The 27633-nt window shown below is 47.8% G+C and overlaps 1 protein-coding gene across 1 annotated transcript in view; it reads left to right on the forward strand.

The window, feature by feature from the left end:
• Window positions 1-24209, forward strand: part of LOC147710183 (uncharacterized) — a 62006-nt gene extending 37797 nt beyond the window's left edge. The window contains exon 3 of the mRNA XM_086920868.1: window positions 21220-24209. Within this exon, the coding sequence (XP_086776994.1) occupies window positions 21601-22524 (924 nt within the window). The 5' untranslated portion in view covers window positions 21220-21600 and the 3' untranslated portion in view covers window positions 22525-24209. The remainder of the gene's footprint in view (window positions 1-21219) is intronic.
• Window positions 24210-27633: the final 3424 nt, after the last annotated feature.

The following is a 27633-nucleotide window of genomic DNA, read 5'->3' on the forward strand; positions in this document are numbered from 1 at the left end:
TTGGGCCCCGATTTTATTTCTCTAAATCACTTTTCTCCTCTGTAACCTGTTTTCCTTTCGTTTGTCCTTCCTTTAAGACAAGCACACACAAAATGTTTGTCAATTACTGCTGACTTGCATGTTGGCACAGATCATGCCTATCATTAGGCCTTTCCTCGCTTCCTCGCTTCCTCGCTCTTCCCTTCATTCCACTCTCCTGTCACATCTAGCACTTCTGAACATCCTTCCCACAGCTTAAAGCACTATTTAAGCAATCAACATTACACATGGTGACCTAGCTTAGGACACCCCCGCGCCGCACGGTCACCAGCTGCTGCGTGTGCCTCCCGCCACCCGCCTGCCTCGCTGACCCTGCCGCTGCTGGCTGACCACGCCCCCTGCCACCGAGTGGCGTGGTCTCCTGCGGTCTAGTGCTGTGTTCGCTGTTGTAGCCTTTTAGGCTCCTGTGCCCCGTTTTTCCTTGCTGTGTGCCCCTTTACTGTACTGAGTGTCTTTTGTTTCGGTTTGGATTGTTTTTGTCATCTGTACTCGCTCCCCCGGTTCCTCCCGCCCCGCTCCCCGCTTCCGTTAGCCACGCCCCTTTCTTTCTGTGCCCTCCCCGCTCCTGCCTCCCAGCTGCTCCGCCCTCCCTCGCACTTGGCCATATATGGCGACCGTGCGACGCAGGTGAGTGTGACCTAGCTTAGGACACCCCCGCGCCGCACGGCCACCAGCTGCTGCGTGTGCCTCCCGCCACCCGCCTGCCTCGCTGACCCTGCCGCCGCCGTCTGACCATGCCCCCTGCCACCGAGCGGCGTGGTCTCCTGCGGTCTAGTGCTGTGTTCGCTGTTGTAGCCTTTTAGGCTCCTGTGCCCCGTTTTTCCTTGCTGTGTGCCCCTTTACTGTACTGAGATTGTCTTTTGTTTCGGTTTGGATTGTTTTTGTCATCTGTACTCGCTCCCCCGGTTCCTCCCGCCCCGCTTCCCGCCTCCGTTGTTAGCCATGCCCCCTTTCTTTCTGTGCCCTCCCCGTTCTTGCCTCCCAGCTGCTCCGCCCTCCCTTGCACTTGGCCATATATGGCGACCGTGCGAACGCGCAGCGGTTACGCGCAGCGGGAGTGCCGAAGGTAAGCCCGTCTGCGCCCGTCCGCGCCTGGAACGCGCCCAGTGCCAGAACCCCTGGCCCCCGCAGACCCCTGCCCACCCGCCGGACGTACGACGCAGCCACCCACAACGCACTCAACGCCGGCCGAGTCCCGGGCTGCTACCGAGCCACCCCGAGACGCACCCACGGACCCTTCTGCTGCAACGCCTGCAAGTTCACCTGCATCCGGACCTGCACCACTCCAGCAGTGCCCAAGACCTCGACGAGCAACAGCAGCAACCACCTCAAGTGCATCCTGCTCAACACCCGCTCCGTCCACAGGCACGCCATCGAGATCTGGAACCTGCTCGACACCACAGCCCCAGACGTCGCCTTCTTCACGGAAACCTGGATGAACGCCTCCTCCGCGCCTGACATCGCCATCGCCATCCCAGACGGCTACAAGATCATCCGAAGGGACCGCATCAACCACACCGGAGGAGGCATCGCCATCGTCCACAGGAACACCATCCGCATCACGACCAACACCGATGACACCCTCGCTACCGCCGAGCACCTGCACTTCCAAGTCCACATCAACCCCAAGACCACCCTCAGAGGCACCCTCCTCTACAGACCCCCTGGACAACGCACACAATTCAGCGAAGACATCGCCGACTTCATCAGCCCGCACGCCCTCTGCTCCGCTGACTACATCCTCCTAGGGGACCTCAACTTCCACCTGGAGAACAACAACGACCGCAACACCACCACCCTGCTGGACAACCTCGCCAACCTGGGACTCAAGCAACTGGTGACCACCCCCACCCACTACGCCGGACACACACTCGACCCCGTCTTCTCATCCAGCAAGGACATCACCTTCAGCCACGCCACCGGACTCCACTGGACGGACCACAGCTGCGTCCACTTCAGCTTCGCAAGGACCACGATCCACCAGCAACAGGCTGCACGCAGGAACTGGAACAAGATCACAGCCGACCACCTCGCGTCCTCCCTGAGCACGAACCCCCCCACCAGCACAACGAACCCTAGCCAGGCGGCCACCAACCTCACGAAGTGGATCAACGACTGCGCAGACGAGCTCGCCCCCCTGAGGACCCCGCCCAGCAGACCCGGCAGCAAGAAAGCCCCATGGTTCACCGACGAACTCAAGAGCTCCAAGAAGAACTGCCGAGCCCTCGAGAGAACCTGGCCCAGAGACCCAACACCGGACAACATGACTGCCCTCAAGCTCGCCACCCGGAAACACCACCAACTCATCCGCGCCACCAAGAAAACTGCATTCAAGGAACGACTGGACAACAACGCACACAACAGAAAAGAACTCTTCAACATCGTCAAAGAGCTCTCCAACCCCAACGCCGGAAACAACGACATCACCCCTTCGCAAGACCTCTGCAACTCCCTCGCCTCCTACTTCCACAACAAGATCGCGGACATACACAACAGCTTCAGCACTCAACCGACGAGCACCACGACCGAACCACCACCACCCTCCGCGCCTGGACTCCGATCAGCACCGAAGACACCGTCCGCACGATGAACTCCATCCACTCCGGATCTCCGACCGACCCCTGCCCTCACCACGTCTTCAACAAGGCCGACGCTATCATCGCACCCCACCTGCGGGACATCATCAACACCTCCTTCGACACCGCTACCTTCCCGGAGAGCTGGAAGCACGCCGAACTCAGCGCTCTACTCAAGAAGCCATCGGCTGACCCCACCGACCTCAAGAACTACCGCCCCATCTCGCTCCTCCCGTTTCCTGCAAAAGTCATAGAGAAGACCGTCAACAAGCGGCTGGCCGCCTTCCTCGAGACGAACGGATCCCTCGACCCCCCTCGCAGTCTGGCTTCCGGGCCAACCACAGCACCGAGACCGCCCTGATCGCAGTCACCGATGACATCTGAGCGCTGCTCGACAACAGAGAAACAGCAGCCCTCATCCTCCTCGACCTCTGCGGCCTTCGACACTGTTTGCCATCGTACCCTAGTACAACGCCTCAGCAACGTCGGAGTCCAGGAGAAGGCACTGGAGTGGATCATCTCCTTCCTCGCCGGAAGAACACAGAGAGTCCGCTTCCCCCCGTTCAGATCTGAAGCCACCGAAGTCATCTGCGGTGTCCCTCAAGGCTCCTCGCTCAGTCCAACCCTCTTCAACATCTACATGATCCCCCTCGCAGACATCGCACGCCAGCACAACCTCAACATCATCTCCTACGCCGACGACACCCAGCTGATCCTCTCCCTTACCAACGACCCCGCCACCGCCAGAGCCAACCTTCACGAAGGGATGAAAGAGGTAGCCGAATGGATGAAGAACAGCCGCCTGAAACTGAACTTGGACAAGACGGAAGTCCTCATCCTGGGATCCTCACCCTCCGCCTGGGACGACTCCTGGTGGCCCCCCCCCCTAGGCAGCGCACCCAAACCAACAGACCACGCACGCAACCTGGGCTTCATCCTGGACTCCTCCCTCTCCATGACCAGACAAGTCAACGCCGTCTCCTCGTCGTGCTTCAATATCCTGCGCATGCTACGTAAGATCTTCCGGTGGATCCCCACCGAGACCAGGAAGACGGTCACCCAGGCCCTCGTCACCAGCCGTCTGGACTACGGCAACACCCTCTACGCCGGAACCATCGCCAAACTCCAGAAGAGACTCCAGCGGATCCAGAACGCCTCAGCACGACTCATCCTGGACATCCCCCGTTGCAGCCACATCTCCGGACACCTGAGAGATCTGCACTGGCTCCCGGTCAACAAGAGAATCACCTTCCGTCTACTCACCCACGCACACAAAGCCCTACACAGCCAAGGCCCAGGATACCTAAACAGCCGCCTCAACTTCTACGCTCCCAAACGGCAGCTTCGTTTGACCAGCCACGCCCTCGCCGACATCCCCCGCATCCGCAGAGCCACCACAGGGGGACGGTCCTTCTCCTACCTCGCCGCCAAGACATGGAACTCCCTCCCCACCCACCTCCGCCGGACCCAGGACCACCTCGCCTTCAGGAAGCAACTCAAGACCTGGTTGTTCGAGCAGTAGCGGACCCCCCCCCCCCAGCGCCTTGAGACCCTCTGGGTAAGTAGTGCGCTCTATAAATACGATGATTGATTGATTGAAGTCTCTGCATGGGTGATTTTTTGCTAGGTGATTTGTTTGTGTGCCTGTAGGTCTGTATGCATATTTATCTGCTTATCTATAGCCATATTACGGGGTTTTCTTATGTCTGGAGTGTTTTTGGGGAGCGTGCACTACATACTGTCGAACATGTTTGCTTTGCCAGTGCTTGTTTAAACTACCCAATACTACAGTTCCGAATTCCAAATGCGGTAAATATGATTTTACTGTTTCCCAGGTTAATGATACTAAAATTATTATTCTCAGAAAAATTAATGGCTGAGTTTGTCCTTTTTGGGATTCAAGCCAGAGTAAGACTTAGACTGGAGCCATTTGGATGTGGTCTGCTAAAATATAGCTCACATGATTAGAATCTCCTTGTATAGGATGTCTCCCTTTCTATTGGTCCTGGGTCAAAAATGTTAACTTTTGCATCACAACCTCACCTTCCATATTCTAAAGCGATATGAGCATAAAGCAGGTGTATTCCCTTATTGTTGAATGCTGCAAGTCACGGTACTCATTCATTTTCAACCAAGCTTCAACACCACACCCTCGCATCACCTCTCATGTGAAGAAGGTTCTTTATGGCTCACAATCTACAAAACGAGTAACTGCCTTCTTGCATATAGAGTGAATGTATGGTTGGGTGGAGTCAGGAATACAGGTAAGTGTAAGCAAGACTGCAGATTAATAGGGACAGCTGAGCCAGAGCCAAACCAAGGGCCTGCTTTTTCCCTAAATGCTAAAGCATTAGCTGAGCTACCAAAAATATATATATATAAACATATATATATATTTTAATTCAGCAACTAAATGAAACCACTGCATTTAGTGACATTGAAAGAGAAAGTTTCTAAAGATGAACTTGGAAATATTCATAAAGCCCTTCCTCTGCCGCCGTGCCTCACCACTGTACGATAAGGCCATGAGGAGCCTAATGGACAAATCAGTTTTGAGCTCGCCTCTACATGGCCTCTATTGTTATTATAGATGAGCAACTTTATAGTGTTAAAACCATACACAAGAGAATTTTGTATAAGGCACACCCCAGACTGAATTACTTAAAGGTGGTCTTGAACGTGAGGATCGAGGAAAATGAGAAACTGTGAAGTAAAATGGTTTGCATAAGATCTTACAACTTGGTCAAAGAAATACGCCGGCATTTGGACTAGAGGTTTCCTGGTTACATCATGTGCAATTTCTTCAAGTTTAACAGCAAAGGATGGAGCTTTTGCTTAATTCTACCAAGAGCTTACTAGCGCACTGTGTTAAATAAAACACTGATCACACAGTAAATTAATCGGATGCAAGGTGTCATGGCTAAGTGAATCACGTTGTTTTTTTTAAAGTTCACGCCACGACTTGCACCTGAAACTGTACACCAGTTACAAAGTCGGGCTGGAAGTCCAAGTCGGCCATAATCAGAGGCTTGCCACGGAATTGCTACTCTTGCTGCCTAGCCTGGAATAAGGTATAATTTGAAAGTTGATAGTGCTGCCTAATAAAATATACTTTTACACTACTTAGCGCGCCATGCATTCAGGAATACATTTCTTCTGAACTGCCACACTGCAGTGTCTGCTCACTGTACTACTTCGTTTTCTGCGTTGCTCTGACTAATTCCATTTTGTGTCCTGGGGTGAGCCTTATGGTGCCGGTCGGCCCTACTTGAAAACATCTACTCGGTCTTCGCATGGGTGTCATTGCTAATGATTTTTATGTTTACCTGGTCTTCGCTGTTTAATTTTGCTAGAAAAAAAGTTTTACTCAGTCATTGAAATATAGCACATAATTACACAGAAATGTGGAAAATGTCACATATGGCAATCGGAAACCTTGGCAGCTCTGAGTCACTATTGCTTGCGCCGCTGCAGTGCAGTGTGTAAGCGCGAGATCAGCAGCTGCCTGCAGCAAGTGGGCACTGGGCTGTGTTAGAGAACTGTAGCTAGAAGCCGTGGCTAGGCTGCAGGAGAGGCTACCAGCTGCGGGCGACTGTGGAGTATGGCTGCCCTGCGTACTGCACAGGGGCATCTTGTGCCACATCGTGTTACCTGAAAAGACATTTTTACCTCCGTCTAATTGATCCAAAGTGATGAAGCAAAAAACTGTAAGGATTAGAAATTGGCGCCGTATTTGCCTCTTATCGTCTCAGTATCGGGGTTCCTGTTGGTCGGAGCTCGCTAACACTAGTGCCACAAATTAGTTGTCTGCTGTGGCCAGTGTGTGCTTAGCAGAGTTTTTTTTAAATATGTTTTTACTGATTTGAAATTACGAACATAGGACAATACATCGCCAGTAAAACGCATTGTTATCGTCGGTACATGTAGGGGGGGCTTTCACATCGTATCACTTTAAATGCCGACTGTATAGTAGAAATAAACAATATGTTTGCAAGTATAAGTGTTTAGTTAGACCATATGTGTAGTTCAGGCACATATAACAGGTCAGCGTATTACCCGAACTATTACCAGAACATAACATCAGTATAGTCATTAGTTAACAAACAAGTAGCTCTATATATAATCGGTAGTGCCCTTAAATAAATTCCTAACGTGAACTCGAAACATCATACCCCCCTCCCCAACCTCCCCTGTGCTCTGTTCCTATTATTCAGTGACAATGTGTATAGGTTCCTGTTCTCCCATGGTGTGCAAAGTGTAGTGTTATCGGTATTCACTTATCCGTGTTGTAACGTTAGTTGCTGTTTACACCCTAATGCACGCTGCGGGATCGGAGGTGCGTGCTGTCTGCTCTTACATTATCCACGAAGCATGCATCACAAGATGGGGCGCGCTCAGCAGTCAGAGACATCCAGTGCTGCAAAATCATTCAGCAACGCGTGCCATTCCAATGAAATAGGCGTCCGCCTCAGTCCCCTATATTCTTCTCTGCTTAATTCTGCCCCCTCCGCACTACCCCAGCGAAGCACCTCTGCATGCCATTCCATTCCATTGGTGATGGGGGCCTAGTCGACTTCCACCGTGCCGTCACTGTTCGTTTGGCCAGGAGGAGCGCAAGATTAACAAAGCGCACGGAGGGATTATCTTTCTTCGCACGGGGCCCCAGTCCCAGGATGCAATATCCCAGGGAATCATGCGGGCGCGCCGGTACCACCGTTGTCAGACTGTCACGGACAGTGCCCCAATAACCTCATATTTTAGGACAGGACCATAGCATGTGCAATAAGCCCGTCTGCGGTGATCTGCATCTCGGGCACTCATCCGACGTGTCTGGGAACATAGCCTGTAAGCGTCGCGTCGTTAAGTACGCTCTATGTAGCAGCATGAGCTGTATGAATTTAAATTTAGGGTTTCGCGAGACCTTTCTAGGGAATTCAAGGATCCTGCTCCATTCTGTGTCCGTGACCGTGCGGCCTGCATCCCCCTCCCATTTGTCTCGTGTTAGTTGCAGGGGGAGCTTTTTTTCGCTCCTTATCCCGTGGGTTAGCCATTTAACCAATCGAGCACCGTTACCCATCATGTACTGCGTAGTGAGGAGTGCGTTCGTGGGTGGTTCAGCCCCGTCTGGTCCCCATGTAGTGCGAATATAGTGGGCAATATGGGTATGCAGTAGGAATAATGTGGCCGGGGTTCCATACGTGCGCACAAATTCTGTGTGTGACATGTGCTTAGCAGAGTCTTGCTGCCATCTTAATCATGATAATTCAGAGACTCTGTCCCTCACCACCCCTTGTTGTAAATATTTTTGTCCACCCTAAGCGTGGAAGGGTATTCTCAGATGTGAGACCCTTGCTCATTGCACCATCAGGATTCAAGCAAACCGGGCCGAAGACGGCTGTAATGCCAGAAACCGGTCCCCGGGAGCTTGTTTCCTTCCCAGTGTAAGAATTGGCTTTTGTAGTTTGGTTTGCCCTGTTCCCATCATGCACTGGGACAGGAACAGACTAATTTGCATACAGCCAGGTTCTGAAACTGGGATGGTGCAGTGAGCTAAAAAACGGTGTTGGATCTAGCCCTGATCTCTTGACTGGGTAAGAGCTTTCTGCTTAATTCAGAGACTCTGTCCCTCACCACCCCTTGTTGTAAATATGCCATCTTAATCATGGCACCAGAGGTACAGTTCTCTGTTGTGGCTGGTGATAGCAGCTAACGGCTCGGGTGAATCAGTACTGCACCCTACATGACAGCACTCCTGTCCTGCAGCCCTACCGTGTAGGCACTGTTGCTGAGAGGCTTCTGGTCAGTGCCGGCTGAGCAGCAACGGGATTTTTTATTTCAAATTCCTGTCACAACCAAGAATTGCTTCTGCCGCCGCAGAATACGTAAATTCAATGAACTCCACGACCACCTCCACACTTCTTCCCTCCCCTCATCTCCCCTGGTCGTGGTGACCATTCAAGTCGTGGTGAGACTGAGAGCGGGCACCGTGTGTCTAAAGGCATACTGCACAGCTCTAAAAGCGCGTCACGCAATGACCTCTCACCCTCACTACAATCTAGAGCTGGAGATGGGCCAGTCTTGCCCCCAGCACATCACAACACTGTCAGATCACCTGTCTGCACTGAGTGACCCCACAGACTACAGCTACAGTGACCAGGCTGAGCAGCAGGAATGATTTACCCAGCACTCCATGAATCCGTGGGTAAGTGAAAGATGAAATAGTGATTAATCATGTTGCTGCTACAGAGAGATCAAAGTTGTCTCATGCAACTTTTGGCTTACAAGTAGGACAGAGGGATAACATGCCTGCTACAACAAACGTGTATTATGCATATCAAAGGACAGTATTTTATGTGGCTAGCTCAGGAGGTTACTGCTTTTGTCACAGAGATGCTTTTCTTACTTGCAATTCATAAATTTCAATCCTAATATACACACTGGCCTACAAACTATTATGAAAGACATCAGCTGCATGTAAAGTGCATTGTATGACCGGAGTCGTCATGACTGAGCTGGACGGTACTGTGGTGATGCTCGCTCTGTCACTCGCACTAGTGCCAAAGTACTTATATCCTAATTTTATTTAGTCAAATTACACTTCTGCTTCAAGTTCTGTACTGACTAAGCTCAGTAGTCTAGAACTTTGGCTGTTCATTAGGTGGTGTCCAGGGTCTGTGGCGCACTTCTTCACCAACTCCTTTACTTTAATGAACCGTCAATTTGGCATTCATTTATCACTACCAGGCCCTCCTGTGAAGTTCTTGCCCTTCCATTTCTGATGCTTTGCAGCGGTTTTAGACTCTTCCTAGAGTTTCTGGTTTCTCAGATTGCTATAACTTCTGATATTTAAATGTTTTCCCTCTTCATGGCTGGATTTTACTCGCAAGAAAGTGTCACTCATAGTTGGTGAAATGTCACTCATTGCACTGAAATTATGAAAAAGTCACACATAAACAATGTGATACCTTAAATGTAAGAGTTGCCAACATGCCGGTAATTTTGTTGTTTTCAATTGAAAGTTTACTATTATAAACATGTTAGATGGGTCTGTGGGGAGATGTACATTTATTCTTGTTGCCTTTTAATATTTTACAGACAAACATAATTAATATTGGCGATTTTTATTTTGTAAAGATGCATAAACCACTCACATGTACCCCAGCAACACACACTACCCAAATGCGGATATATGATGTTACCACGCGTACTTTTAGCACGCATACCATTACCACGCATTTTTTACAACGCAGGTCATTTTACAACGGAAACCTTTACAACGCAATATACTACAACGCAGATACTATTACAACGCATACCATTACAACGTAAGTATAGGTAAGTATGTAATATTAATATATAATGTAAATAATAATTTTTGTATTTAATTTATTTATTATTTAATTATTAAATAATTTTATTTATACAATTTTAATTTTATTATTTGTAAATATATGTTAAAAATACCCCTGTACCCCAAAACCCAATCCCAAGCCTAAAACCTAAAAATACCCCAGTACCCCAAAACCCAATCCCAACCCTAAAACCTAAAAATACCCCTGTACCCCAAAACCCAAACCCAGCCCTAAAACCTAAAAATACCCCTGTACCCCAAAACCCAAACCCAGCCCTAAAACCTAAAAATACCCCTGTACCCCCAAACCCAGCCCTAAAACCCAAAAATACCCCTGTACCCCAATACCCAAACCCAGCCCTAAAACCTAAAAAATACCCCTGTACCCCAAAACCCAAACCCAGCCCTAAAACCTAAAAATACCACTGTACCCCAAAACCCAAACCCAGCCCAAAAACCTAAAAATACCACTGTACCCCCAAACCCAGCCCTAAAACCTAAAAATACCCCTGTACCCCAAAACCCAAACCCAGCCCTAAAACCTAAAAATACCCCTGTACCTCAAAACCCAAACCCAGCCCTAAAACCTAAAAATACCACTGTACCCCCAAACCCAGCCCTAAAACCCCAAAATACCCCTGTACCCCAATACCCAAACCCAGCCCTAAAACCTAAAAAATACCCCTGTACCCCAAAACCCAAACCCAGCCCTAAAACCTAAAAATACCACTGTACCCCAAACCCAGCCCTAAAACCTAAAAATACCACTGTACCCCAAAACCAGCCCTAAAACCTAAAAATACCACTGTACCCCAAAACCCAAACCCAGCCCTAAAACCTAAAAATACCCCTGTACCCCAAAACCCAAACCCAGCCCTAAAACCTAAAAATACCCCTGTACCCCAAAACCCAAACCCAGCCCTAAAACCTTAATACCCCTGTACCCCAAACCCAGCCCTAAAACCTAAAAATACCCCTGTACCCCAAACCCAGCCCTAAAACCTAAAAATACCCCTGTACCCCAAAACCCAAACCCAGCCCTTAAACCTAAAAAGACCCCTGTACCCCAAAACCCAAACCTAACCCTGAAACCTAAAAAGACCCCTGTACCCCAAAATCCAAACCCAGCCCTTAAACCTAAAAAGACCCCTGTACCCCATAACCAAATACCACTAATAAATGTATTTAAAAAAAGATAAACTTACCTATAATTATACTTACGTTGTAATGGTATGCGTTGTAATAGTATGTGCGTTGTAGTGTAATGCGTTGTAAAAGTAATCGTTGTAAAATGACCTGCGTTGTAAAAGTATGCGTGGTAACAGTTACCCCCAAATGCATCCCACCAACACACACCATATAACACACCACTAAAATCCACACCATGCCACTGCCCCCACGTCACTGCACAAAGCAGAACTTGGACACCAAGTTTGCAGAACGGTGCACAGTAACCACACTGCTCTACAACATACCTTAAAACATTGCGAAAGCCAATAGCTCTGGCTAAACACTTATAAGGTCACAAAGGCGAGACCTATTGGCTATGCCAATGCTTGTTGTCAAAGGGAAAGAGAAAACTGCCATACCTACTAATACATGGTGCAATTTTTCTCCCCCAGCCCTGGCAAAATATGGCATTCATGCGCCAACAAAAAAAACCTTGCACCATAATGCGAGGGTGTATGCTTTCTCAGAATACAGTGCACGAACAGGCCTAAAAGGCTTTATCCACTTTGGATGGGTGCTGTCCAATGCAGCACATATGCACATTCGGAAGAATGAGGAAAAATCAACACAATTCTCTTTGTTCAGCCTTCAAGGAAGTGTAAGATTTTGGGCCAATCCCTATCTACTAATATTTGCAAATAAGAATTTGCGTGAAATCTCATAGGTGGTTACATGGAAACACCCATGCGTTGCCCATGGAACGCCCCCTTTATTCAAAGTAATGCCAAAATAAGCAACTTTGCATTACTTTGGAATGCTAACCAATGCAAATTCGATTTGTGTTGGCTAGTAAATCCCACACTAACGCTTTGAGCCAGGTTTCAGTCACACAAACCTGGTGCAGAGTGTTAGTAAATCTGAGTGGAAGTAGCACCGTCCTGCACGGTGGCATTGCCCGTGCGGATCATTAATTTGTAATTTGCCCAAGATCACCTTTTGGTCAAGGCTGGAAGCTGGGATTTGACCCCCGGTTTCCTGGTTATGTATTGTGCAACTTAGTCAGAAATTTAGCCACAGAATTGCTTTTGCATTTCTCATTTTAAACTTAAAAGCAATGGACCGTTTGTCTTATTTGGTTCTCCCATGGGCTAAATAGTACACCGTGTTAAACAAAAATATATGGTAAATCCCATACATTTCTATAAACAATGATCAAAGCTAAAGAAGGAAATTCAGTGACATCACCAGTTTCATTCTCCACACCTGTAGTTAATGGCACCCTGTCATGGGTAGAAAGAATCTCGGAGGCAAGCAACTGCACCTCTCAGATCATCATGTGGAGCCCTATTGATTTGAAGCAGCACATCAGCATGACCACCGTGCGTGTTGAACTGCGGGGTCCAAGCAGGAATGGAAGCTGTTTCACTGCACAGCAGCAGTGGTGCAGTGACTGCAGGTTCCGTGCTCCAGGTCGATCAAAGGCAGCAACAGCTTGTCTGACTTAGAAAATAAAAGGGACACTGAAGGGTTACCCAATGAGATACAGAGTGGGCTGGGTAGCATAGTTGGCTTAAATACCTAACGTGGCTGTAAATACATACTCCATCACCATAAGAAAAAGCGGGAAAGGATGTAGAGAATCCAGAGAAGGACCAAAGAGTGACAGCAAATTTAGCACAGCTAAGTTGAAAAAAAGACTGCCCTCGAAGGGGCACCAATGGCCGCAGCCATGCAAATGGCACTAGTCACAGAACTTTAGAGGGTTCCAAATCGGTAGTCCAGAAACACAACCCGGTTATGGTAGTGGAGACCAGGGAGGCTGGCCGCCACCTGACAGTAGGAAGTGCTACTATAACTGTAGGCTTGGCCATCTGGTCGAGGTCCTACTGGCTAAAGGCATACAATGAGCAGCAGAGGTTAGAAAATTAGGGCCAGCCACCACAAAACCCTACATGACAGGATATGATTAATGCCCCTCCCCAGGGCGTGGTTCACTGACCGTAGCATCTAGAAAACTGCTTAAAAACAGCCCGCTAGGCCCCGCAGCCAAAGTCAAATGAGGCGTATTCTTGTTACCAAGCCAGAAGTACTCGCTTTTTATTTTCTGGATCATGTCTGCGCTGGATGCTTCCTTAATGGCATGTTGCCCCGATAGCACCCCAAAACGCTCTGTAGGTCTCCAAAGCAATGGAGCTTTCAGTTTTAGGTTAAGCCATCCTTGCGCCTGGGATGTTGAGACCCACAACCACACACGAGTCAATCAGATAAGAGACCTCAGCGTGATGACTAGTTCAAGACTCAGGTTGGGGTCTGCTCGACCTTTCATCTTTCTGGTGATCAACCAAATTGGCAACAATTTCATTAGGTAGTGACAACTATCTAATCTGAGAAGTTCAAGAGACTCCACCCAAAAGCTACGGTCATGGGGCCCTCCGGAGGCACAAATAGAAGGTGGAGTGTGGTCTGAGGGAGAGGAGTGTGCAAGAAATGTGGGCTGCCGTAGTGTTCCCCTGCTCCAGATGGAATATAGGGCACCAGGTGCCAATCCCTTGGGGCTCACCTCTATTCAAAGCATATGCCTTTTGCGTTGTTCCAACATTGTTGGCACAATCAAGGAGAAACAGCAGGCCCTGACTTCTGATCCCACAGGTGCAGTATAGGGGTTAAGATACGCCACTGAGGTTGGGCCATCTGGCAGCATGGTCCATGTTTAGAAGAGTCTGCCTAGCCCGAAATATGGAGTAGGATTGGGCTTGTCAAGCCAAACGCGAGCGGTACGGAGGAAAGAGGTTCACAGAGCAGCCGCTGGCCCTCTCCCCACGACGCAATGGAAACTATTAACTATGCGCCCCAAGGGAACACCAAAAACAAAATTCCCCAAAAGGAAGATTCCAGACAAAGGTGGGGTTGAGAGCAGCTAAAGCCAGGTCACTGACTCCACAAGGGAAAGCCATGTATTGCACCACAAGAAATACACAAACATAAAAAGATGTTCCTGTGGCATGTTGCAAGCCCGCTTCCCACATTTTGATACACATGTAGCGAGCAAGAGGGTGGCCTCAGAAGGGGGACGGCACTGCAACCATGATCTTGTACATGCACAGCGTGTTTTTGGAAGGAAACAAAATAGTGACACCATAAAAACCTGGCTAAAGCCACAGTCCCGTCCCTCCCGGGACTCATGGTACCACTTATCCACTTCACCACATACTGAACGCTGACTTGACCACCCGGAGCTAAAATCTCAGGAAAAGGTCTGAAAAGACCCTAATGGATTGGGAAGTAGGCTCAACGCTTATAAAACTAAGATCTGTCCGATTAATAATATATTAACCACCTTACTCCCCCTAATACCTAAAGGACACATCCAACAGGGGTCCCCTTCCGATACCTTACTAGATGTTATATTGATGGGATTGCCCCCTGTGGTAAAATACAGGTTCCCCAGAACTTTTATGGAGTGTATAACTGAACTTAATTAACAGACAACAAAGTTCTTATTCACAACAGGTAGCTGGCAAGCGACATCACGGTGCACCAATGCCGACTATTATCAGCTCCCACGACTCAAGGAGAAAAAAAACATTGTTGAACTTGTGCAAATGGAAGAAGGAATAAAAGCAGGCCCTCAGCGAGGGGTCTGTTCAACACCCAAGGCCCCGCATGAGGAGGGGAAAAGTGAGCTGTTCCAGTGTGCGGTCGAGTCCTTCCATGGAATTGTCACCCTAGAACTGTTACTGAACTTTTACGAACTGGTCAGAAGGAACACAGCCATCTGAGTACCACAGCTGACTCCAAGGGACCCACACCTAGAACTGCAGTGTTGCAGCAAAAACTATCTATTTGGTTGTGTACAATCTGCTTTATATAGGTAGTTCCACGCTTGAGTACTACTGAGGATCTGGTTATTCAAAGGAGTTTACAAAAGGGGAACTGCAGCGTCTGCGGGGATCTCTCACTTGGTACCTAGAATTACACAGACCAACTCCAGCATCCCCCATGCACTACACCATGGGTACTCGCAAACTTTCTCTCGGGGGGCCAAATTTACAGTTTGGTTTGTGTCTGAGGGCCGCACCGGTGTGGGGGGAGGGGAAGGGGGCCAGAGCAACAAAAAAAACTGACCATGAGGTTGATCACAGGTCCCTGCAGTGGATGCCCTCGTCCACTGAGCCACCAGACCCGGCATACACACATCTCTCTCGGTCTCCCTACCTCTCTCTAGCTCTCCCTCCCTCTCTAGCTCTCTCTAGCTCTCCCTCTCTCTCTCTCTCTCTCTCTCTCTCTCTCTCTCTCTCTCTCTCTCTCGGTCTCTCGGTATCTCTCTCTCTCTCTCTCCTACCCCCCCTCCCTCTCTCACTCTCTTTCACTCCCTTTCCCTCCCTCTGTCTCCATCCCTTTCCCTCCCTCTCATTCCTCTCCATCTCACTCCCTTTCCCTCTGTCACTCCGTCTCCCTCCCTCCCCCTCCCTCTCACTCCATCTCCCTCCCCCTCCCTCTCACTCCCTCAGTCTCCCTCTCTCTCTCTCCCTCCCTCTCTCCCTTTCCCTCCCTCACTCCCTCTGTCTCCCTCCCTCTCCGTCTCCTTCCCTTTCCCGCCCTCCCTCCCTTTCCCGGCCTCTCACTCCCTCTGTCTCCCTCCCTCTCCCTCCATTTCCCTCCCTCTCACTCCATTTCCCTCCCTCTCCCTCCATTGCCCTCCCTCTCCCTCCATTTCCCCCCCTCTCATTCCCTCTCCCTCCCTCACTCCCTCTCCCTCCCTCTCTCACTCCCTCTCACTCCCTCTCCCTCTCACTCCCTTTCCCTCCCTGTCACTCCCTCCCTTTCTCTCCCTCTCACTCCGTCTACCTCCCTTTCCCTCCCTCTCCATCTCCCTCCCTTTCACTCCCTCACGCCCTCCATCTCCCTCCTTTTCACTCCCTCTCCGTCTTCCTCCCTTTCCCTCCCTCTCACTCCCCCCCTCACTCCCTCTCCGTCCCCCTCCCTTCCCCTCCCACTCCCTCTGTCGCCCTCTGTCATCTCACCCTGCCTGTGTGCCAGCCTGGGCGCGCACACACTCGCAGCCGCACCCGAGCACTTCACAGGTCTTTAAAAAACCATTTGCATGTTAATGAGGCTTTGATGTGTTTCACCTCTTCTTAGGCCCCTGCAGCTTTACTCTGGCCATCGCTAGGATCGCCCAGCCCCCACAGAGCAGCAGAGTCTCTGGCGCTGCTGCAGACACTCATAAAAAAAAATCTAAAACACAGGTACGATGTCTCGGGGGTCCGTGGGCCGCCACGGAAGGCTTGCCGGGTGGCTGGAGGCCCGCGGGCCGTACTAGGAGTACCCGTGCACTACACAGTGCCCTTTTCCATAATACATGGTACCAGCACATGACCACAATCTGCTCCCAGGCATCAGCCAGATCATGGTATGTCTGTTAATCCAAAATCCAGTAGGTGCAGACAGGCTTTTCCTGTCCCAAGAAGTCGCCCCGATAGAGCAAAATGCCAGGTGCACCTCTACCTATGTAGAATAAGGGCCACGGTCCAACCCAACAAATCAGAACCACACAGTGTAGTGGTAAACATAACCAGGTATAATCCCAATACCGCTATACACTCTAACTGAACTCATTGATACCCAAACTGTGCTAGACTGGGTGTGTAGGAGAGGCGAAATAGGGGACGATACCACATGGCCGTGACATTTCCTGGAGAAAAGTTTTGGGGGGAGTGACAAAAACCCCAACTCTGTCAACAAACACATCCAGCTCCCATGTGTGGACCAAGAGTGGCTCTTGGTGTAAGTGAGACGGTCTTCCTAAACAACAAATGGTCTCCCTGCATGGATTTCCTATCCAGCTCCAGCACAGAAAGGGTAATGGGTCGCATGGGGGGAGTGTCAAATGAAAGTATGACCACCCCAAGTAAGAAAATATGGGACACTGAGGTGGGAGGATACACTTGGTTAGAATAGAAAGGGCAACCCCTGATTGTATGGAAACCAACACTGGATTCCTTATGTTTCAGAGGAAAACATGCATCTTATGGACATGCTATTTGGAGTGATATTATATATTGTGGATATGTAACGGGCACCACCATGCTGGTGGATTTCTACTGGCAGCGGCGAGTAGGACTACACACGGCTTACACCCTAGTACAGGGAACTGTGTTCCCTGTTCATTTTGCTCACCTGACGCTGGTCATTCCTGGAGAAGAGCTATCAGACTTGTATCCGCACCCACTAAGGAGAAAAGCAACCATGCTGCACCAAGCTCGGGAAAGGGAGCTGCGGACTGTTTTGGCTGGGCTCAATTTAAAGACATTCCAGAATAATCTAGACTGTTCATGCAAGTACAGCAGCTGCCCTTTTTCATCCAGCAGACAAGCAAATGCCTGCAGGCTACAACTAACCCTGTGGGGATGCTCAAAATGAACACCACTGAGCTCACCCTCACCACGTCTTCAACAAGGCCAACGCTGTCATCGCACCCCACCTGCGGGACATCATCAACACCTCCTTCGACACCGCCACCTTCCCTGAGAGCTGGAAGCACGCCGAACTCAGCGCTCTACTAAAGAAACCAACATCGGACCCCACCGAACTCAAGAATTACCGCCCCATCTCGCTCCTCCCGTTTCCAGCCAAAGTCATCGAGAAGACCGTCAACAAACAGCTGGCCGCCTTCCTCGAGACGAATGGATCCCTCGACCCCTCACAGTCTGGCTTCCGAGCCAACCACAGCACCGAGACCGCCCTCATTGCTGCCACCGATGACATCCGAGCCCTGATGGACAACGGAGAAACAGCGACCCTCATCCTGCTAGACCTCTCCGCGGCATTCGACACAGTCTGCCACCGCACCCTAGTGCAGCGCCTCAGCAATGTCGGAGTCCAGGAGAAGGCACTGGAATGGATCATCTCCTTCCTCGACGGAAGAACACAGAGAGTCCGCCTACCACCGTACAAGTCAGAGGCCACCGAAGTCATTTGCGGCGTCCCTCAAGGATCCTCGCTCAGCCCCACCCTTTTCAACGTCTACATGAGCCCCCTCGCGGCCATCGCACGCCAACACAACCTCAACATCATCTCCTACGCTGACGACACCCAGCTGATCCTCTCCCTGACCAACGACCCCGCCGCCGCCAGAGCCAACCTTCACGAAGGGATGAAAGACGTAGCCGAGTGGATGACGACCAGCCGCCTGAAACTGAAGTCTGACAAGACGGAAGTCCTCATCCTGGGCTCCTCGCCCTCCGCCTGGGACGACTCCTGGTGGCCCCCCGCCCTGGGCACCGCACCCAAACCGACAGACCACGCACGCAACCTAGGCTTCATCCTGGACTCCTCCCTCTCCATGACCAGACAAGTCAACGCCGTCTCCTCGTCGTGCTTCAACATCCTGCGCGTGCTATGGAAGATCTTCCGGTGGATCCCCACCGAGACCAGGAAGACGGTCACCCAGGCCCTCGTCACCAGCCGTCTGGACTACGGCAACGCCCTCTACGCCGGAACCACCGCCAAGCTCCAGAAGAGACTCCAGCGGACCCAGAACGCCTCAGCCAGACTCCTCCTCGACATCCCCCGACGCAGCCACATCTCCGGACATCTGAGAGACCTGCACTGGCTCCCCGTCAACAAGAGAATCACCTTCCGTCTCCTCACCCACGCACACAAAGCCACTTCTACGCTCCCAAACGCCATCTCCGATCAACCAGCCACGCCCTCGCTGCCGTCCCCCGCATCCGAAGAGCGACAACAGGAGGAAGGTCCTTCTCCTACCTGGCCGCCAAGACCTGGAACTCCACCCCCCCCCCCCCGCGCCTTGAGACCCTCCGGGTGAGTAGTGCGCTTTATAAATGTCTTTGATTGATCTTTGATTGATAAAAAGAAATGCGAGCAATCTGCCTCATGTTGATGCAGCACCAGTATGTTCTGGATTTAATGATTGCAATGGAGGGATGGGACGGAGCAGCTTGCTGCACGTTCATGCCAGGGAACGACACAGATAATTGAACACTGACACTTGCCATCCAAGCACTGCACAATCTACAAACAGACATGCGCAAAGGAGGTGCCCCTGAGCAGGAGTGGTTTTCGAATTGGTTCTCCTGGCTACCACAATAAATATCCAGTTTATGTAAATCACTGTTGCCAGTTATCATTGTGTTGCTATTAACATGTGGGGTTATACAATTGGGGATGACCTATTCTTAAAAATGCAGTTATTACACTGGTAGAATGTAGGTAAATAGGGTGGCAGTTGTCACAAGTGAGCATAGGGAACTGGCACCAAAGAAAGCAATGTTTCTAATGCATGAGTTAGGTAGTGTAGTTAAAGAATCGACTGGAGGAAGGGAATGTTAATATGGATGCATTCATCGCTGAAAAGAAGGCCCAGAAACCAACGCTTAGGGTTTGCTGAGTGATCAGCTACATGCAAAAAGGTGTGTAGCTGGTAGGAAATGCTCAGGCGGCAAACGCTTGATCAATCCCAAAGATTGGCGCAGCGACATTACAAAGGTCCAGGGATAATGCCCCAGTAAAGCACACATGGCCAGAGTGGGTACATGTGTTCCTAAAACACCATAAAGTCAAATGCCTCCTGATTTAGGAATACCTAGCCAATCCAGGCCTAGCACACATAGTGATCATGTGCTCGGCATAAGCAACATCTAGAGACGCTATTCACTGGCCGCATTGTGTCCACGCAAGGTCAAGACCCACCTGTAGTTACCAGGTTTAGAGAGACCATTTGACTCCCAAGGCAGCAACCAATATTCCTCACCATATATGGTACGGCAGAAGCTTTTGCAACCCTTCATGTATATAAGAACGACTTACTATTTGTAGATTGAGACAGTCCTCAGACCATGTACCTATAACTGTTCTCCTGGTTGTAATGTTTAATTAAATGAAATGTTCCTGTTTAGCAAATGCCTCTTGTCGTCTTTTAATTGAGGGATTTCCAACTTCAGCAACAGAGGCACCAAAAGCGTCCTAAATGTGTCTCTAGATCTGGGGATACATAATCAAGCACACATCCGGAATGGGCAAGCAGGAATGGTAAGGGGTGTTGAGTCTGTTGGCGACGAGTGGAACAAGAGTCATCCAAAAGAAACTGGGGTGGGAGAATCATATCTAAGGTTCTCGGCACACTTGTTCAATAAGGCTCGAAGGGAGGAATTGTTCCTGAGGATAAAGTCTCATAAGATGTCTGTGGAACCTCTTATTTAAGAAGTGGACCGTGAAGTACAGTGTTTAAACTGTGCGACTTTCAGCAATCACAGTCTGGGGTGCCCTCGAAACGAGTGGCAGTTTAAATATACTAATAATCACACATCCATATAACCAGGCATAAACAATCACTCTAAACAGTAATATTTGGCAGAAGGGCGCACTGGTCGGAATGGATCCTGGATGGTTACATACCTACTGCCCCATTCTGCATTCTGTAGTGGGCAGAAGTAATATGTGAATGGTACAACATACCAATAAATGGAGAGCTGAAAGCCACTTTAAGTAAGTATATTATGCATGTAATTTTTGCTACATAAAAGGTCTTGGCTTACAGCAGACAAAAACTGAAAATGGTGCATGTGTCCTATAGGTGTGCACATTTGTGGAGAAAAATGTGCATACCTTCAGAATGTTGCGACAGAAGACACATTATTGCACCCTATTTTCTGATGTTCGGCATCGGGAAAGCTTATATATCAAAAAGGTGAAACGTAGTGACTTTGCAAAAAGCTAAGAAGTGAGGCGTCTTGTCACTATGGATTTAAAATTGTAGTTTGTCATGGGGAAAGGGTCTGACTCCCTGAACAAGGAGCCTTCTATGGTGTCTTGGTTACTCTTTGAGTCCTCACTCCTCGCTAGAAGGGGATCACGGAAGGAGCATATGATCCTTCAGTGATCTTCAAGGAGTGTGAAACTTTACTTTACCTATTGCATCTTCACATTGAAAGTGTACTCTAAAGGTTCTTCAGTGCACTTGTCTATATGGACTAACAATGTTTCATTACATGCCAATGGATTTTTGTGATGGACTCTGCATTGAGCTCATTCTGTGTTTTGTTTTTCTTAATCTAACAGGTGAAAATTCAGTAAGAAATGAAAAAGGTAAAGGCATTAAACAAAACCGTATACCATAAAATAATGGAAGACTAGTGGCTTGCCGAAGTATTCTTCTACAGCATAAAACCCAAACTGCCCAATGAGGTCTGCACTTGGTTCTTAGTCATCTAATGATATACATAGAAGACTTAAAACGCTGACATCCTGAAGCAAGTCTGATGAGGTGCTCATTACGAAAGAAGAGCTAACCTGGTAACAGAAAGAACAAACTGGAGAGAATCCGTGTGGATATCTAAAATGTGACAAAACATTTATTAGGCAGAAAGCAAGTTTGGCATCAGAAACATCTTACTGGGGAAACACCATATTAATAGCCTGACTGGAAAAGTGTTGTTTGCAATGGAAGACCTAGAGCAGGATCAGATCATCATTGTAGAGGTGAAACCATATATATGTACTGAATGTAACAAAGTGTTTCAAAAGGAGAAGAATCTAAAGCAGCATAAAAAAATCCACAACTTGGAGAAACTACAAAAATGTTCAGAATGTGACAAAGTGTTCCGAAGGGAGAAGAATCTCAAGCAGCATAAAAAAATCCACAACTTGGAGAAACTGCATAAATGTTCTGAATGTGACAAAGTATTTACAACAAATGGAAACCTTAAGCGACATCAGATGATCCACACTGGGGAGAGACCATATCAATGTACAGATTGTGACAGAGCATTTATAGCAAATGGAGAGCTGAAGCAACATCAGAAGGTCCACACAGGAGAAAGACCATTCATCTGCACTGAATGTGACAGGGCATTTATTAGAAAGTCGCGCCTACTGCAACATCAGAAACTCCACACCGGAGAGAAACCTTATGAATGTACAGACTGCAACAAGGCATTTATTACAAGGCAAAGGTTAATACTACATCAGAAAGTCCACACTGGGGAGAAACCGTATGCATGTTCTAAATGTGACATGGCCTTTATTACCAATGGACACCTAACGCAACATCAGAGTGTCCACCTAGAGGAGAAACCCCATAAATGTACAGAATGTAATCAAGTGTTCCGAAGGAAGCAGAACCTAAAACTGCATCAACAAATCCACACGAGTGAGAAACAATATGAATGTACAGAATGTAGTAAAGTGTTCGGAAGGAAGAAGAATCTAAAGCAGCATCAAAAAAAAGTCCACTCTGGTGAGAAACACTATGAATGTACAGAATGCAACATGGCGTTTATTACTTTGCAAAGGTTAACACTGCACCAGAAAGTCCACACGGGGAGAAACCACATCACTGTATTGAATGTCGAGTGGCATTCGTAATAAATGGAAAATTAATGCGACTTCTGAAAATCTCCATGGAGAGAATTCCTATGCACGTACAGAATGTAATAAAGACTTCCGCAAGATGAATGAGCTAATGCAGTATCAACAGATCCACACTAGGGAGAAACCATATTGATGTGCAGAATGCGACAAAGGATTTATTACAAAACGTAATGACCGAATGTTCACGCAGCAGAGAAACTATATAAATTTATTAAATGTGACAATGCATTCATAAGAAATGGAGAGATGAAGCGACATCAAAGGTCCACTTTGAAGACAATGAATATTTAAAACATCAAAATCCTCACTGGGGAAAATCTATACAAATGTGACCGTGTTCTTAATGAAGTAACTGTAAGAATGTACAGATAGTGACAAGGCTTCTATTAGAGGTGCACAGCAAATGTACATAGAGAGAAACCTTATTGGTCCACTCCTGTGACAAAGCATTTGTTAAATAAGCAACCCAACACCAAATCAGAAAGTTCACATGAAAGAGAAATGATATCCATGTACTGAATGCAACAAAGTATTTATTAGAAAGTCACAGCTAATGCACCACACAGGGGAGAAAGTCATGACACAGAACCACATCACAATAAATGTGTCAAGTAATTTTTCAAAAAAGAAAGACTGAACATAACCTCAACGTCCACCGTGGGGAGGAACCATGTAACTGTGCTGAATGTGACAATTCATTTATTGGCAGGTTACAGCTAATACAATGACAGTAACTTGACATAAAGGAGAAAGTTATGACGGTGGAGAATGCATATCAATGCACTCGATGTGACAATGCATCCTTTACAGAGGCAAAGCTAATGCTACATCAGAAAGGATTTACTAGTGGGACATCTGTCCTTCACACAGGAGCGACGCCATAGCAGGCCTCAATTTACTCGCCCACTCGCTATGCATAGGAATATACTGAATTTGACAAATAAATCGTTATAAACGGACTATTCTTGCAACATAGGAAAATACACCCTGGGAAGTAACCAAAGCAATAAATGTGACTATGTACTGATCACCATTTCTTGCAACGCTTTTTTTTTATTCCACAGGAGGAACCTAATGTGTCCACATGCATTCCAGGGAGAAACTATATCCGTCTTCAGTGTGACAAGACATTCATTGCTAATGCTTGATCAGAAGTTATACATTGGGAAAAGGCCATTTGAATATTCTAAACGTGAAAGAGCATTTCCTACCAAACGCTCTTTAAGGCATCAAAAGGCCACCTAGGTTTCAGATGCACTGATTGTGAAGTCTTCAGTTGTTACGTCAAATATTCAACACCAGTACATAGATATTGGGGGAGGAAATACCTAAACAAATTGTGGAACAAAGAAACAGAAATAGTAGCAGTCAGGAGTGCCAAACGATTAGTCAAGAAAAGGTCCCATGACACCTTACCCCTTTCCCACAAAGGTGACAATATGCAGACTACAGAGAGCATCAGACTTTGGCAGAATACAAATGTTACAAAAAGCAAGAGCTAGGTTTTTCACTGTTCCTAGCCTATTATGGTGTAAGGACCAATGTGGCTACCAAGTGATATGACCTAGCTCTGCCTATTCTACCCAGTTATGTGAGGTTTGTTTTGCAAGGCCTTCTAGGGCTCGCATCCACAGTTATGGGGTCGTTTGTGATAATAAAATTCAGAGTTTATCTAGTTATCTTGTGTTTGTGCTGTTTATCGTTGACCTTTAGTTTCTTTCATTAACACTGCTGCCCGAGAGAGGACAAGTGGAGTTTTGGGGTCTGTTGAAAGTCAGATGCCACTGGCCTTAGAGGTTTGCAGCACACGATGTATGTATCCGGTTAATGGTTTCATACAGGACAAGAGCTGCCAGCAATTGTTTCAGATATTGCAGGACAGCTTGCTGGACCAACCTTGAATAAGAGGCCTCTACTTGAAGCAGTGATTACAGTCTCCTATAAGACGTGTAGGCAACAATTGTATTCTTTCTACTGTACCAACTGCAATCCTAGATGTTTGAACACTGTAAACTTTCTTATGCCGCATAGTATATTTAGTTATTTACTTTTCTAAAGTGCTCTAATGTCCATTCAGGCTATGCCTGCACAATAGAAAAAAGCTAACTTGTTTGCCTGAATAGGGAAAGACAAAACAACATTTTTATCTCTCCACAAGCCTTCTTCCAAAAGGATAATCTCTGTGGCCATCATTGGGGAAACATGGAAGGGTGTTAATTAGGAGACTCAAACGGAGGATTTATAATTAAGGGCTATGGAGAATGACATGTAATGTTAGCAGTGTGTACCCCACCCCTTAGTCTCATAAAATTGAGCACATGGTCAATCAATCAGGATTTGTATATCATGGCTGGTCACCCATGAAGGTCTTTAAAGCACTGCAGGATCTCGCTGTCTGTAGCTATTGGTTGAACATTCAGGTCTTGAGGTCCTTCCTGTACTGCTGCAGAGATGGGGTGGCTTGCAGGGGGAGGGTGTTCCTGGTCTTATCCACCAGATGGGAGTAGGAGTGGCCTCTGCTGTTTGCCTGGCGAATGCTTTAGGTGGCTGCTAGGGACAGGGATCCGGTACGGAGTGCTCTGGTAGGTTGGTGGAAATTCACTTGTCTGTTGAGGTACACGCCGGCCCTTCATTATATAGTCCTTGGTAAGTGTGAGCATCTTGAACTGGTATCTCTTCGCGATCTGGTTGATGGGTCCCTTTAGTTTGTCCATTGTGGGTAAATGGTCTAGTACCCCTTGGTGTCTTGCAATGATGTGGATGTGGCCAAAATTCACTCAATCCCGATCTTTTCTATAATTTTTAGTTTTATTCCTATTTAGAGGTTTTTTAAGTGCAAACATGACCCAAAAGAATCAGAGCACTATACATAGGAACAGATTGTGTTGGTTACATATAGAAGTGCAATAAAGCTTTAAAACTATCAAAACTACGTGAGAGAGCCATTGTATCAATCCTATTAACTCCTTGCCCGTGTACTTATGAAGTGGTCCACGATGTTGTTGCTGTTTGTCGTGACTGGATTACACATCTAGTGATGATCTCTTTACAAAGCTAACTCATGGTCACCAAGGAGCTTGACACAACCATTTTCCTGTTCCAGAGCCTTCTATAATGAACTATCATGACAAATGCAACAGCTCTCTTCCAAATTCCCCTCCTACTTCGTCCCCGACTGGGCTCCTGCTTTGTAACCAAGATGAAAAGCATATTATTACTGTACTGGGCCCATTGGGTAATCGAAGAGCCACTGTGGGGAGAATATGAAGATAAATCCTAAGTACTTGAATTGATACAGAAGGGGACAATTAATAGGAAATTGTTTCACTATCCTGAAGAGGTTGATATTTGGATGGAGTCTTAAAAAAAACTGGAAGCTTCTTATCACTTGTTTATGGAAAGCTAACTGTTAATTCCACAGTGAGTAGGGCTTGTTCCTGTGCTTTAAAGATTGTAAAAGAGGGAGATACTTCATTTGTGACTTCGAAAAGGTCTCCCCTTGCCCATAATTCAACAGCTACTAATCCTTGAATAACCACCCAAAGTCTCAAGTCAAGTTACTTCTCATCGATATGCAAAAAGAACAGGCTTCGAACCCTCCTGCTATATCTAACACTGCGGAGCGTCACTTGAGCCTGGGCAGCAGTGTGATTGATGCCAGTTTAGCCACCCCAAGGCTAGAATGTAATGCTATGCTAAGGGACTCGTGAAATGCGGGTAGGGCTTTGTTGTGAGAGCTGTTTGTGTGACTATTACTAGAACACAGGCATGTGGCACAGGGTGTTGATGTCAGAAATACTTCAGATCTGACGGATCAGCTTAGAGGAAAGAGGGATTCAAAACTGCAGAGACCACACATATGACTGGGGCAAGCCCCAGATGTAAGATTAGGTTGCTTGCCTGAAATGTTAGAGGGGTGAAAGACCACTACAAGGCTTAACTGGTGATCACATACCTTAATAGACAGAAGGTGGATGTCACATTAATTCAGGACACTAGTCCTGTTTCTGTGGGAGTTAATCATTTTGCCAAAAGCTGGAGCTCTTGCCTCTATTTTTCTTCCTAGTCCTCTTTTGTTAGTTGTGTGGCCATATTGGTTAAAAGCAGTTTGTGGTTCAGACATCTGTACATGTTCTGAGATGGAGAGGGCTGGTGTGTAGATGTGCAGGAGTTGCTGGGTTCAAGAAATATGGCCTTAAAATTTCGACTTGTGATCTCTTCCCCTCCCTCTGTAATATGTGAAGAATACTGTAATGCTGCAAGTTGATTTGGATAGCACTGACCGTGTGTCCAGCTGACCCACCCAAGCACAGGAACATCTGACATATCATGTACCAGTACAAACTGCTAGACTTGTAACATGTTGAATGCCCTAATTCTGCAGTGATTACATTCCGTTTCATAGTACATGGAATATCTTCCAGAATCGATTACTGGTTACTGATGTGATGGGCTGAAACTATAACACATTTACCTAGGACTTTGTCTGATCATTCTCTGGTTCTGATGGCTTTGACCATAGTCAGCGATGTGGTGAATATATAGAATGGCTGCTACCATCTAAGCTCTCAGACCCAGACTTTAAACCGAAACCCACCAAGCAATTTTATTCCACCTCACAATAAATCAGGTCTCAATTGCTTTGGGAAACGTTTGAAGCCATTATTAGGGATTCATGCATATCTAAAGTCACAGTATATTAAGATAATTGAGAGAGAGAGAATGTCACGCCCAGAGCAGGCGATCTCATTGATCGAGTGAGAATTTGTGAGTACATTAGCCCAACCAACACTAGCTATATTAAACCTTAACCACTTAAGCGCTGCCGTCGGCCAACGACCGTCGCGAGCACTACCTTGCCAGTGCTGCGCACGACCATTGGCAGACTGGCCAGCGCTCGTTATTTGAACGTTCAGCACTGGGTGCTGAACGTTCGACACAGCAAAGGGGTTAAAAGGCTGGATTTCTGTGGCACTGTGGGCAGTGAAGATACATCCCTAGATTAGCATACTGCTGCCCGGTGGTTGGAGGGGGAGTCACCTGCACTGTACTGTACACTCCCTGGTGTGATGCTACCAGCATGGTTGGCTTCAGATGTAGTTG

This window comes from Lissotriton vulgaris, chromosome 5, assembly GCF_964263255.1.
Source record: "Lissotriton vulgaris chromosome 5, aLisVul1.2, whole genome shotgun sequence".
NCBI lineage: Eukaryota > Metazoa > Chordata > Amphibia > Caudata > Salamandridae > Lissotriton > Lissotriton vulgaris.